The 14,235-nt window shown below is 39.2% G+C and overlaps 1 protein-coding gene across 5 annotated transcripts in view; it reads right to left on the reverse strand.

The window, feature by feature from the left end:
• HORMAD2 (HORMA domain containing 2) overlaps window positions 1–13,818 on the reverse strand; it is a 96,474-nt gene extending 82,656 nt beyond the window's left edge. For 4 of the 5 annotated variants that reach the window (XM_059140225.1, XM_059140224.1, XM_059140223.1 and 1 more), the window contains exons 1-2: window positions 13,616–13,722; window positions 5,647–5,734 (exon numbers count right to left, since the gene is read on the reverse strand). In XM_059140225.1, the coding sequence (XP_058996208.1) occupies window positions 5,647–5,697 (51 nt within the window). In that variant the 5' untranslated portion in view covers window positions 5,698–5,734; window positions 13,616–13,722. The other variant, XM_059140222.1, reaches the window with a different exon arrangement.
• Window positions 13,819–14,235: the final 417 nt, after the last annotated feature.

Genomic DNA, 14,235 nt, shown 5'->3' on the forward strand with positions numbered 1-14,235 from the left:
ACTTCCCCCCTTTATTACTGCGGCAGACCCTGATCTTCCTGCCAACAGTTCCTTTCATTCACTTTGTCCTTCATAGTGCCATCATTATCAACTTTATTTTTTTAATGATTTTATTTATTTATTTGACAGACAGAGATCACAAGTAGGCAGAGAGGCAGGCAGAGAGAGAGAGAGAGAGAGAGAAGCAGGCTTCCTGCGGAGCAGAGAGCCCGATGCGGGGCTCGATCCCAGGACCCTGAGATCATGACCCGAGCCGAAGGCAGCAGCCCAAACCACTGAGCCACCCAGGCGCCCCTCATTATCAACTTTAAAGAATATAAAATTATTACGACATGACTAGTATTCATGTAGGATAGAGTTCAAGTACCTTAGTGTGGCACTGAGAACTATCAAAGCCTTATCCTTGCCTAACTCTCCTGCCTCATCTGCCATCCCCACCCCTCTGCCCCTATTTCCTATCACCTCCTGTGTCCCTTACCCTAGTTGTATGTAACTACTGTTCATTTACTATTCTACCACCATGTATCTCCATACTTTTGTGCTTTGCTTAAGCTAGAGTTCAACAGAATATTAAGGTTCTATAAAATGTCAGCCTTTCACAAAATGTATCAATATTAACAGTAGTTTCCTTCTAAATTTTATGTGTGTGTATGATATATTGAAAAATATATACAGTTATTCTTTTTTTTTGAGATTTTATTTATTTATTTGACAGAGAGATCACAAGTAGACAGAGAGGCAGGCAGAAAGAGAGGGGGAAGCAGGCTCCCCGGCTGAGCAGAGAGCCCAATGCAGGGCTTGATCCCAGGACCCTGGGATCATGACCTGAGCCGAAGGCAGAGGCTTAACCCACAGAGCCACCCACCCATATACAGTTATTCTTAAATGACTAGATAGTCTGCCCTAAGAAACAGTGTGCTATATTAGGAATGTTGTAAGACAGTGACAGATGAATGAATTTTACTTCAGTGTATAAGAATTATCTAGGGGTACTGGGGTGGCACAGACAGGTGAGTGTCCAACTCTTGGTTTTGGCTCAGGTTCGGGCTCCCCAAGAATCCCCTTGGGATTCTCTCTTCTTCTCCCTCTGCCCCTCATCACCCTGCTCTCTCTCTAAAATGAATATAAAAATCTTTTTTAAAAATTGTCTACTAAATAAAATAGAGTATTTGTTGATAGTTTGTTTTGTATCTTGTTATCATTTCAACTTGTTTGTCATATCTAGTATTGACTACGTACATGTATACAAATTAAAAATTTGATCATTTTTGTCACAATTAATTAGTCTGAGACTGCTTTTCGCTCTCTTATTTAATCCAAGCACAAAATATGTCTCATGAACTTCAGCTGGTATTGTGTCAATACATTTTAATTTTAAAATATTTTCCAAATATTGATGACTTAGGTTATATTAAACTTTTTGTTCAAAAAGGCAACTTGTATGGGAGAAGATATTCTCAATACATACATCTGCAAAGGACTCATATCTAGGATATATGGAGAGCTCCTAAAATTCACTAAGAAAAAGACAACCAAAAAGAAAAATAGGGACAAAAGACTTGAATAGACACTTCACAAAACAGGATATCCAAATGGCCAATAAATTGTGCTCAAATGGGACACCAGTGTGGCTCAGCTGATTAAGCATCTGACTCCTGATTTCAGCTCAGGTCCTGAGCTCAGGGTTGTGAGATTGAGCCCCATGTTGGGCTCTGTGCTGGGTATAGAGCCTGCTTGGGATTCTCTCTCTCCCTCTCTCAGTCACTCCCCTGACCTAAACAAAGTAGTGCTCAAATGCCACCAGGATGTGCACATTAAAACCACAATGAAATAATACTATGTACTTAACACAGAGGCTAAAATTTTTAAAAAGTCAGAAAATACCAAATGTTGATAAAGATGTGAATCAGTCAAACTTTTTTTTTTTTAAAGATTTTATTTATTTATCGGAGAGAGAGAGGGAGCATGAGCGAGCACAGGCAGACAGAGTGGCAGGCAGAGGCAGAGGGAGAAGCAGGCTCCCTGCCGAACAAGGAGCCCGATGTGGGACTCGATCCCAGGACGCCAGGATCATGACCTGAGCCAAAGGCAGCTGCCCAACCAACTAAGCCACCCAGGCGTCCCACAGTCAAACTTTTAAACACTGGTTATAGAAGCATAATAAGTGAGCACAACCTCTTTGGAAAATTTGCTCAATGGTATCCACTAAAGCTAAATACTCGTAGGTATACACCTGACAGATATGCATACATCTCCCCACCAAAAGAACAGTCATAACACTATTATTTATAATGGACCCAAAATGGAAATTACTAATGTCCATCAACAAAAGAATGGATAAACAAATTGTAATATATTCCCACAACGGAATACCATAGAGAAATGAGAATGAATGATCTATAACTATACTTAACAATACTGATGATTTTCATACATAAAAGAAACCAGATACAAGTGACTACTATTGACTTCATTTATATAAGATATGAAAGTAGATGAAACTACTATTTCTACGCTGTCAGAAGTCAGGATGGTTACGTCTCTGATGATCTTAATCAAATTCAGAGCTCTTTTTACTATATTAAACAGTTTCAGCTGTTGAAGTTTTAATAATTCTGTTGCTTAGAGGCAGGTACTACCCAAAAATATGCCTTTGATGAAGAGGAACACCCAAAAGTTTTTCTTTCTTTTTTTTAAATGTATTTAAGTAGTCTCCATACCCAGTGTTGGGCTTGAACTCATTACCCCAAGACCAAGAGTCACATATTCTTCCAGCTGAGACAGTCATGTACCCCAAAAACACTTTTTTTCTTAAAGATTCATTTATTTGGGGGGTGTACACAGAGAGAATTTCAAGCAGACCCGACACAGGGCTCAATCTCACAATCCTGAGATCATGACCTGAGCTGAAACTGAGTCAGATGCTTAACCAACTAAACCCCCCAGGCACCCCCCAAAAAAACCTTCTATACTCCAAAGACATTCTAGTCTTTGCTAGATTTTGCTCTATAAGCTTTGTTCTTCTTTGGTATACCATATAGTGGCAATGAATGATCATATTCAGGTATTAAAAATACATAATAAAATTATTACTCTTGCAGTATGGAAGGAACTTTAGAGACAAATCAGTATGGATCTTAAAAGTCAGGTTAAGGAATTTATGCTTTATTCTGCAATCAGTAGAAAGTCAGGGGATTTGATCAGGAGTATGAGTAAAATAATTATTTTAGTAATTAATATTAAGCTATAAGTAGAAGTAGGAAAAACTGAAGCTGAAGGACATCAGGTGTGCATGTGGTGTGCATATGTGTATGTGTGCATTTAAAATTTTACAGAAAATTGTTTTTGTATTCACAGATTCTGAGAAATTACGGTTCCTTTGAGTAATTGAGAAGTAGCTGGCATGGCATGCATATATAGTAACTTATTGAAAACTTGCCAAAAGTTAGAGGCAATACTACTTGAGTAATAACCATTTGTAGAATTAAATAACCTGAAAGTATAGAGACACTTATTTTTAATATAGGATCTAAAAAGCCATTTGTAGTAATGAAGATCAATAGCTGAAAAAGCCCTCTAGAGTTCTATTATTTCTCTATACTCCAGAGATTTTTTTTTCTTAGCTCAATGATCTAATGCTTTAAGGGTCATCATCGATGTTTTTATAAGTCTAATACATGAGGGGCACCTGGGTGGCTCAGTGGGTGGCTCAGTGGGTAATCTCTGTCTGTCAAATAAATAAATAAAATCTTTAAAAAAATGTCTAATACATGAAAATACTATGACTTGATAATAGAAAACACTATTATAAATTATTATTATTTTTTAAATTTTTATTTATTTATTTGACAGAGAGAGAGAGAGATCACAAGTAGGCAGAGAGGCAGGCAGGGACAGAGGAGGAAGCAGGCTCCCTGCTGAGCAGAGAGCCCGATGCAGGGCTTGATCCCAGGACCCTGAGATCATGACCTGAGCAGAAGGCAAAGGCTTTAACCCACTGAGCCACCCAAGCGCCCCTATTATAAATTATTTTAACAAGTTAGTGAACTAATGACGTAAGTGATGTTTGACTGCTTAGCTGTCCAGTTACACCACCTAAGACCAGTTAACTTTACTTCTTTGCACTTCAGTTTCCTCCTTAATGTGAGGTTTAATTGAAATAATAATATAAAGCCCTTGGCATAGTGCCCAGTACAGGGTAAGTGCTGAATAAATGTTAGCTTCTATAATTGTTATTCTTGTTTTAAATATTAAATAGCAAAATCATACAGTCACTTAAAATTTCCTGGGAAAAGTAGTTCATACAACCCAAACTACAAAGATCTGTTTACATCAAAAACTCAATTTGTTAATTTACAGTGAGAAAAATAACTGCCAAACTGATTGCAATTCGTATACCCAGTTCAGCATCTCCCCCTAGGAAGGAAGCCACTTAGGAAACCAAATGGGATCAGGAATCCAGTGAGTATACTGAATTTGAGTCAGAAAAATGATGGCTTTCTCTCTGCCCTAATTCTCCTTCAACCTTAATCTTGTCCCTTTTTTGCTACTGCTTAATATTCCTAAAACAATTGTTTTATTCACTTTACTGATCAAACCCACTGACTGTCTATTGACTGAAGAATAAAGCATAAATTCCTTAACTTGGCTTTTAAGATCCATATTAATTTGTACCCAAAGTTCCCATTCAACTTTATTTCCTACTTCTGTCTAACATGAGGTCTCTCAACTCCAATAAGGATGGATTCTTCATTATTTTCTAAAATATGCCATGTTCATTTTTCATTTTGAGCCAAGGCACATTGGTAGGTTTTCCTCATAGAATTTTCTTCTCTCTTCTCTACTCAAATCCTTTATATTATTCAAAGTCCACCTTCAGTCACATTTCCTTGATGAGTAATTCACAAACCATTTAAGTCTATACAAAATCTCTAAATTCCTATTACTTGTATTGCTTTACTCTTTTTCACATATAAGTAATACACATACTGCTTTGTAAATTGGCTTAACTCCTCTAAATCATAATTCCCCTGTCAGATTCTAAACTTCTAGAAGATAAAGACTTTTTTATTCTCTCAGAGAATAACACCATATTATATATATAGACACACACACACATATGTAAATACATATATTATATAATATTGAGCTCTCGATTAATAAATGCATGATTCATTAATGAATGTCTTGGGGTAAGTTAAACCCGCCCTTGTGAACCCAGAAAGGTTCCTTGGCTTTGGCATGTTACCCCAAGGTCCCAGCCTCCAAGTTCCTCTCTATATTCTCTCCTCAGTTCTTATAATTATATCATAGTACCTATCAGAAATTTCCTAACTGCTTCAGAGTAAATGTCTAACAAAAAAAAATTCTCTTTAAACATCTCTTTTGTTTCTGACTTCTTTCACTCTAGAAAATCTAAACATATAAACATGAAATAAGCACCCAGTTACTTTGTAGAAATGTATCCTAATTTCTTGAACATTCTCAGCCCATTACACAGTTAAAATATAGACATACTCTGACAAAATATTATGTGCCAATTAACTGATAAAACTGCTGTTTTAAAAAAACACCAAAGATTAAAGTCATGATTCTGAACTAAATTACTAAATAGCCATTGATTTTCTTTTAATTCTTAGTAATTACCTTAGATGCTTTGTGAATTTTGATAGAGTGAGAGAGCTGAGCAGTGGCCATTGTAATAATGTATCAGGATTCTTTTGATAGGTCAAACCTGTGGGGGGTGAAAAGAAAAATTAGAGACTTTGCCTAACATAATGCTTTTTGTGAATTTTCCAAAGAAGACCTACATATAATTAGCATTTGACTGTATTCTTTGGAAAATTAGTTTAATGAACATTTTTATCTCTCCTACCCATTTTCTATGAACTTAGCATAAGGGCTCTGGATTAGTTTTTTCAACCACCCAGTGAGAATTTAGGTTGATTTGCCTGTTCCCACATACATTTGGGAAGAAAAAATAAATTGTAAATCACCTACAAATTTAACAATGTATTATACTCATCATTGTTATTCTCTTAGAGTCCAACTGTGCTCTGTATTTAGCAGAGGCTCAAAAACATTTCTTGAATTAACTTTACGGGTAATTGGTTTTCAAAGGTAACTCAAATGTTAAGATTTATACTTTATACCATTAGGGTGGCTATGTTGGTGAGGATGTAGAGAAATTGGAACCCTTCTGCACTGGTGGGAATCATACAGCTGCCTTAAAAAACAGTATGGCAGTTCCTCAGAAAGTTAAACAGAATTACCATATTAATCAGCAATTCCACTTCCAGGTATAAACCAAAAGAACTGAAAGCAGGGATTCAAACAGATACTTGTACACCAATGTTCACAGCAGTATCATTTAAAATATCTAATAGGTGGAAACAACCCAAATGTCCATCAACAGTTAAATGTTTTTTTTTTAATGTGGTATGTACAATGATATATACAAGCCTTAACGAGGAACAACATTCTGATGGCATGCTATAACATGCATAAAACTTGAAAACATTATGCTAAATGAAATGAGCCAGACACAGAAGGACAAATACTGCATGATTTCATTTTTATGAGGTAGAAGTACCTAAAGTAGTCAACTTCATAGAGACAGAAAGAATAGAGGTTACAAAGAGCTGGAGGGTAGAAGGAATTGGATGTTTAAAAGGCACAGAGTTTCTGTTCAGGATGACAAAAATTTTCTAGGAATGGATAGTGGTAATGGTTGCATAACACCATGAATGCACTCAGTACCACTGAATCATATACTTGAGAATGGGTGAGGTAGTGAATTTTAAGTGCATTTTAACACAATAAAAATATTAATGTTAAAAATACATCTAATTTTGGGGGACCTGGCTGGTGCAGTTGGTGGAGCATGTGACTCTTGATCTTGGGGTCATGGGTTCAAGCCCCACATTAGGGGTAGAGTTTAGTAAAAAAAAAATAAATAAATAAATAGGGGCACCTGCGTGGCTCAGTTGTTAATTAAGTGTCTGGCTTCAGCTCAGGTCATGATTCCAGGGGCCCTGCATCAAGCTCCCTGCATTGCAGAAGCCTGCTTCTCCCTCTGCCATTCCCCCTGCTTGTGTTCTCTCTCTCACTGTGTCTCTCTCCATCAAATAAATAAAATCTTAAACAAAAATAAACAAACAGAACAAAGTTCTATTTTAAGTTATAAAAAAAATCCATCCAGTTCACTTTTATTGCTTCACTACCATTAAAAAAAAGCAGCAGCAAATTTCCCTTTTTCTTTTCAAAGACCTTAATTTAATTTATACTGTGGCTTCTTTTCAAGATTTTGTGTAGTTCTGACCAATATATTTGTAAAATAACCCATCTAAAGTAATTCCATTCTGGATCTCGCAGGATAGCCTGTGACCTTTTTGGTGTATAGATTCTGGATGATTTTGCAAATAAAAGAAGGCAAAATTATTTGAGGATGCTGCCACAAGATGGTGTTAGAGATTATTAACAAGTACTACTTAATTTCTCTCAATTTCTTCTGAGCAACACTAGGGGACACTCTTTTACAATATCTTACAGGACACTGAAAACCACTTAATAGTCCTTTAGTCCTTAAAAATTCCAAGGTATCTTTTGTTGACTTCAGAATATGACCTTCATTTCTATGTATAACCTTCAAATCTAACTCAACACAGAAACTGTTTCCCTTGCAACTTCAAGTAATAAAATGAGCAAAATAAGTAACTACAATAGTTTAAGCTCTAGTTCTGGCCCCTTAAACCATATAAATGCCCCCTACTGGGGTAGTTATTAACCTTAGAGACAATAAATAATAATAAGAAGAATTTTTAAATAGATTTCTACATTGATTTTTTTTTTTTTTAAGTAGTCTCCATGCCCAGTGTGGAGCTCAATGCAGGGCTTGAACTTAAAACTCTGAGATCAAGACCTGAGCTGAGCTAACAAGTCAGACTCTTAACCAACTGAGCCACTTAGGGGCCCCACTACATTGATTTTTTTTTTTTTAATTTCTCTATGGGGGTATCTGGCTAGCTTAGTCAGTAGAGCATGCAGTTCTTGATCTTGGGGTTGTGAGTTCAAGTCCCACATTGGGTATATTGATTACTCAAATAAATAAACTTAAAATTATTTTTCTCTGGTCATAAAACATTCTGGTGGCATTTTTAGAGAATCAAGCCCTAGGGTGCCTGGGTGCAAAGTGGTTTGAGTGTCTGCCTTCTGCTCAAGTCATGATCCCAGGATCCTGGGATCGAGCCCTCAGCCAGGGCCAGGCTCTCTGCTCAGCAGGGAGTCTGCTTCTCACTTTTCTTCTGTGCTCTTCCCTCTCTGTCAAATAAATAAAATCTTTAAAAAAGAGAGAGAGAACCAAGCCCTGAAAAAAGCATCATTCAAATAGAACATAATGCATTATTACATCTATACTAGAATGTACAGATAATCTGGATTAAACTGATACTATCATTGAAAACTCCAAGGCAATCAGGGCACTTGCTTTTGTTGTTACTGCTGTTGTTTTGTTTTAAAGATTTTATTTATTTATTTGACACAGAGAGAGAGATCACAAGTAGAGAGGCAGGCAGAGAGAGAGGGGAAAGCAGGCTCCCTGTTGAGCAGAGAGCCTGATGCGGAGCTCAATCCCAGGATCCTGACTCAATCCCAGGACCCTGAGACCATGACCTGAGCGGAACGCAGGGGCTTAACCCTCTAAGCCACCCAGCCCCGCCATGGCACTTGCTTTTGAGAAAGAATTCAAAGCTAGTCCCTATTAGCATTTGGTAAATACCTAAGAAATTAATATTCATAAAATGAGTAAAGTTAAAGTTTATATACATATATGTGTGTATGAAGAGAGAAATAACCAGTAGTATAATATAGTAGAAAGAGGCTTTGGGGTTAAGGAACGTAGGCCCATATTCTGCTCAACTACCGAGTAGCTCTGTGACTTAGTTAAGTCACCCAATCATTCTGGATCTCAGTTTCCTTTTTGCAAAATAGAGACAATAAATCCAACTTCTCAGGGCTCTTACAGTGTTTATGAGGGCATGTATTCATCTGGAGTGCATACATAGCCTAATGGTTAAGTACACACACTCTTCTGGAGCCACACTGCCTACAGCCAAATTTCAGTCTGCAATTAACTTGCCATTTCATCTTGGGCAAATTGTGTGCCCCCGTGTCCCCATCTGTAAAATAAGGACGATCCTAGTACCTGCTTCATTGGGTTGTTGTGAGGACTTACTTAGTCTTAGACTTACGGGGCACTTGAAACACTGTCTGACAAATATTTTCATTATAAGTAACAAAGCATATTTATTTTTTAAAATCTTACGTTAGTATTTGAACTCCTAGTTTTCTACTGGCCTTCTAGTTGTTCTTTCTCATTCTCTACTTCATACTTTTTCCCCTGCACATTTTTGAGTGTTTGGTGTTCAGGGCTCTGTACTAGGAGCTCCTTTTTTTTTTTTTTTTTCCCTTCATCTTCCTACTTCTAAACACGCCCTCCCTGGATGAATAAATACATTTTCATTGTTTCAATTACTATATCCATTCTAATGGGTTTTTTTTCATTTTAGTGATTCTTAAATGTCAGAAGCCCAGGTCTTTCTGGGGAGTTAGAGATCTGTACCTCTACGAGACAGTTCCACTTTGATGTTCCCAACACATCTAAATGTCAATTCTTTTCTCCCAAAACCTATTCCTTTTCCCTAGCTCAATGTCTCCTGCAAATAACATCATCAAATACCTAATTTCTCAAGCCTAAAAACTATGACTCAACCCTGACTTTGCCTCACTTACACATCTAGTCTTCTTAATATTTATCAAATGTGTCCTTTCCTCACTTTACACAAGTTGTTGTTATCTCTGCTTTAGATGAGATTAGACTCATCTTTTGCTACCAGTCTGCTGGTCACTGATTCTGCCCTTCTCCAGTCTGTCCTTTGTATTGCAGCCAGAGTTTTCTTTTTAAATTGCAAACTTGATTATGTAACTCTGTAGCCTGAAATTCTTTAATGGCTTCCCACTGCCCTCAGGATAAAATTCAAACTCCTTAAGGTGGCTTCAAGATCTGGCTCATCATGCCTCCCTAGGCACATCTCTAACCATTTTCCCTTACACTTTAATGCATCAGTTTTTCTTATCAACATTCGTTACCCTAAACCATATTCTCTCCAGCTTTCAGGTTTTTGCAATAATCCTTCCACCCAAAACCTTCTCCTTCATTCTCAATTCCTACTTATCTCCTAGATATGGAGTATAGTGTTCTCAAGGAACTATTTCCTTACTCACCACCACCACCAAGTTGGGTTATGTGCCCATTGTAACATATTCACTATCATGGTTGCATTTATACATCCATCCCACCCTGTCTGTGAGCTAACATGAGGGTAAAGTTGTGTCTGTCTAGGTCCTTCTTTATTTTTTGTGTTTTTTTTTAAAGGTACAATTTAGTGAGTTTTAGTATATTCATAGTTTTGCAACCATCACTACTAAATCCAAAAGATTTTTCTTATCCCAAAAAGAAGCCCCACGCCCATTACCAATCACTTCCTACTCCCCCTCCCCTGCCCCCTTGCAACCACTGATCTACATTTTATCTCTATGGATTTGCCTATTCTGAACATTTCACATAAATGGAATCATGTAATGTATGACCTTTTATGTCTGGTTCAGCTCATTCTTGAATCCTCAGCACCATCACAGTATTGGAACAAAATAGATGCTCAATAAATATTTGCTGGATCAATAGAGAGTTAATACAAGAACAAGGAAGTATTAAGTATCTAGAAAAGAATTACAAATTATTAGAGATAGAAGGAGCTTTAAATGTCATCTAATACAAACATCTAATTTTCTAGATGAGGAAATCAAGGTCCAGAGAAGTCAACTGACTTACTCAGGGTCAAAAACTTAGTGGTAGAACTGAGAATAAAATTCAAGAAACTTTGACTCACAACTTAGGGGTTTTCTATAATGACTCCCTAAAATGAAATTCCTTTTTTGTTTCATTCCTTTTAAAATGATGCACTACCAGTGTCTTCCTAGTTGTGGAGCTTGCTTGCTTATTTCTAAACACAGTAGTGTCTTTTTCTGTTGTTCTAGAATGAGCTTGCTTTAGAATAGCAAAACATATCTAAATAATTTTTTTTAAATAGACAGGCTCTTTTCAACCTCTAATTATTCTGTTGCTACTGTTTTTTTCTCTTTGAGCAGTTGTTTTGTGGAAGTTTCCTATTCAAGTACAAACTCCTGTTTAGTTTTGAAAGCTCACAAGCTGACAGCCCCAGGAGGTATGACACTACAGATCATGTACTCTCAGAGAATAACTCTGATGTTTTTTTATCACCTTTTTCTAACTCATTATCTAAAGGCTTAGAGATTTCATATTTATGGATTTTAAGAGCAGAACTCTAACTTTCAACTGTCTTTCACTTATATGTATTTGTTTGCATATTTGACCCACAAACATCTGAAACTTCACAGGGCAACAATAATCATTCACTTTAGTACTTGATATGTCCACTCTGTGACAAGAATTATGATTTGAAGAAGGAGGTAAGATTTCTGTGCTTTCTCAGATAAAGACTCATGCTAGGTTTACCTCTTGACCTACATCTCAACTGCCCTATTTATAATGGTGATACAATTGCTTACTCTTTTACCCTGATACGTGTGAATCCAAGATTCAGATAAAGATTAACCAGCTATTGTTCAGCATATTAAAGCCTAAGCCATTCCCTGCCCCCTGCCTTTGGCCATTCTGAGTGAAGCAAAAACCAGTTTTATTATGTTTGCACAAAGACAGTAATAGTTGATTTTCTAATGCTCCTCACACATCTTCCCCAATCTTCCAACACCACCTTTTTTTTTAAGATTTTATTTATTTATTTGACAGCTCTCAAGTAGGCAGAGAGGCAGGCAGGGAGAGAGGAGGAAGCAGGTTCTCTGCGGAGCAGAGAGCCCAATGCGGGGCTCGATCCCAGTCATGACCCGAGCTGAAGGCAGAGGCCCAACCCACTGAGCCACCCAGGCATCCCATCCAACACCACTTTTTTAACAAGAAAATCTCCCTTCTATCAAATGAACAATATCTAACTGCTGGATTCTAAAATGCAACTAGGTGACCTTTCTTGCCTGATACAAAGGACAGCTTTACACAAAGAAAGTACATTTTGACATAAATGGGCTCAGCGTCATAGACTTGGAAGGGAAAGGAGAAATAGATAATCCAATCCCTTCATTTTAGAGAAAAGGAAAGTCAATTTAGTGGAGGAAGGATAGCCTTTTCAACAAATAGTACTGGGGCAACAGTACATCCATAGGCCAAAACAAAACAAAACACCCAAAAACCAAAACAAACTCTCAACCTAATTCTCACACTATATACAAATATTAATTCAAAATGGGTCATGGATTTAAATGTAAAATATAAAACTATAAAGAAGAGGAAAGTGAAGTCCAGCAAAAGAAATTGGTTTGTCAGAGGTCACCCAGTTACTCAGAGGCTTCACAGAGTTTGCTTCTGTGAAGTTATTATTCACCATTTTAACAAATCCCATTTGGCTCTAATTCCCCCTTTCCACACTCACTCAGAGAAAATGGTTTCCACTATATTAACTGGATATTTGTTCATGCTCTTTTGGTTTTTTAATATCTTCTTCGGGCTACTTCAATTATTCATTCATTCAACATTTACTGGGTGACTACTATGTGCCAGGCACCGTGTAGTATTGCAAAGATGTAAAATACTGCTCACATATCAAGAGATTGATCATCAGTTGGGGAGAAATTAGACTCAGCCTAATTAAATAAAAAACTCCTGTAGGGGCAAGAACCGTGCTTTATCTCCGTTTTCACCAGCCAAGTGCACCGTGTACTGCACATCCCGTCCCATGCGCTGCACATTTGAACACAGGTCGGTGATTGGCTGATCTTGCATTTCAAGACATTTTCTCCCCCTGTACTGTTTGGGGAACTAAAGTCCATGGAGATTAAATGGCACGTCCTGGAAAAGGTAGCAAAGGAGCAGAGGCCATTCCGTGGGGACCTATCCCCAGCTCTGTCACCTCTTGGGTCTGCGCCAGGCATTGATTTGGCAGAACAAATCCGTGGCTGGAGAAAACGTGACCTAGCCAAGATCACCCCAAAGCTCCACTCCCGACCTCCAGCAATACACAGACATCGTTGGCCTAACCCACTGCTTGGCCGCTAATTACCGCTGTTGCTTGCTCACCAAGACTCACTCCTTCCCACCCAAATCTGAATACAACAGCTACCTTGATAGCGGGAATGCGGGTGTTCCCACTACTATTCTCTCCGCTCTTCCCCCCCCCATCTCCCCCCCAACCCCGTTACATGTGAAATTTTTCAAAGTCGAGAGCTGAGGGCGGGAATTGAAGGAGGGGGTGGGGTGCTATCTAGAAGCTTCCCTTTGTCTTTTTCCTCAGCCCCCACCTTCCCGTTTCTCCTCAGAGTACTTCGGGCTTCAGCGAAATACTTTCACATCAAACTTAAAGTCGCAAGGAAAAGGAAAAGGAAAGAAAAAAAATTAACCTAAGCCTAGAAACTGAGGACGCTCAAGCGCCCTCTTTCTCCCGAGCCCTAGCGTCTGGACAGCCCTCACCTCAGCTCGTCGACGCCTCTCTCAGAAGGGTGGCTACTCAACGGCCTTTTCCAGCCCAAACCCTCTCGGGCTCATGAATAGTCAACGAGGTCTTTTTGGGCGGGATGAGACGCTTACTCATGAATAATTCATGACAGCTCCGCTGCCAGCCTCCTGGGCGGTCCGCCCCGTTTGACTTCATGAATATGCAAAAAGGGGCGAGCGGCCGCTAACGGACCCCTCAAGGGCCCGGCTCCCTCAGCGTCAGCGTCCTCCGCGCCCGGCTTCCTTCGCCCCGGTTTCCCGGCCGCATGCCCTCGGGTCGCCGGCGCAGCGTCTCTGCTGCCGCCTTTCTCGCCCTTCCGAGGGCTGGCCCCGCGCTCACGGGCCTGAGGGACCCGCGCGGGGCTCGTGACGCCACCCACAGACCCTGGCGAGGCCTTCCGCTCCCGGCCGCTCTGCCTGGGCAAACCGGTACGTCGAGGACAGCTTGGGGAGACGATTGACCACGCAGGTGAGGCGGTGGCGGGGAGGCCCTTGCGGGCCTAGTAGGGCCTACGGTCGACGCGGGCGGGGCCAGGTGAGAGAGCCTGGAACTGGGACCCGGACCGGGGCGAGGGGGTGGGGCAGAGAGGTCTGAG

This window comes from Mustela lutreola, chromosome 11 (assembly GCF_030435805.1).
Source record: "Mustela lutreola isolate mMusLut2 chromosome 11, mMusLut2.pri, whole genome shotgun sequence".
Lineage (NCBI taxonomy): Eukaryota > Metazoa > Chordata > Mammalia > Carnivora > Mustelidae > Mustela > Mustela lutreola.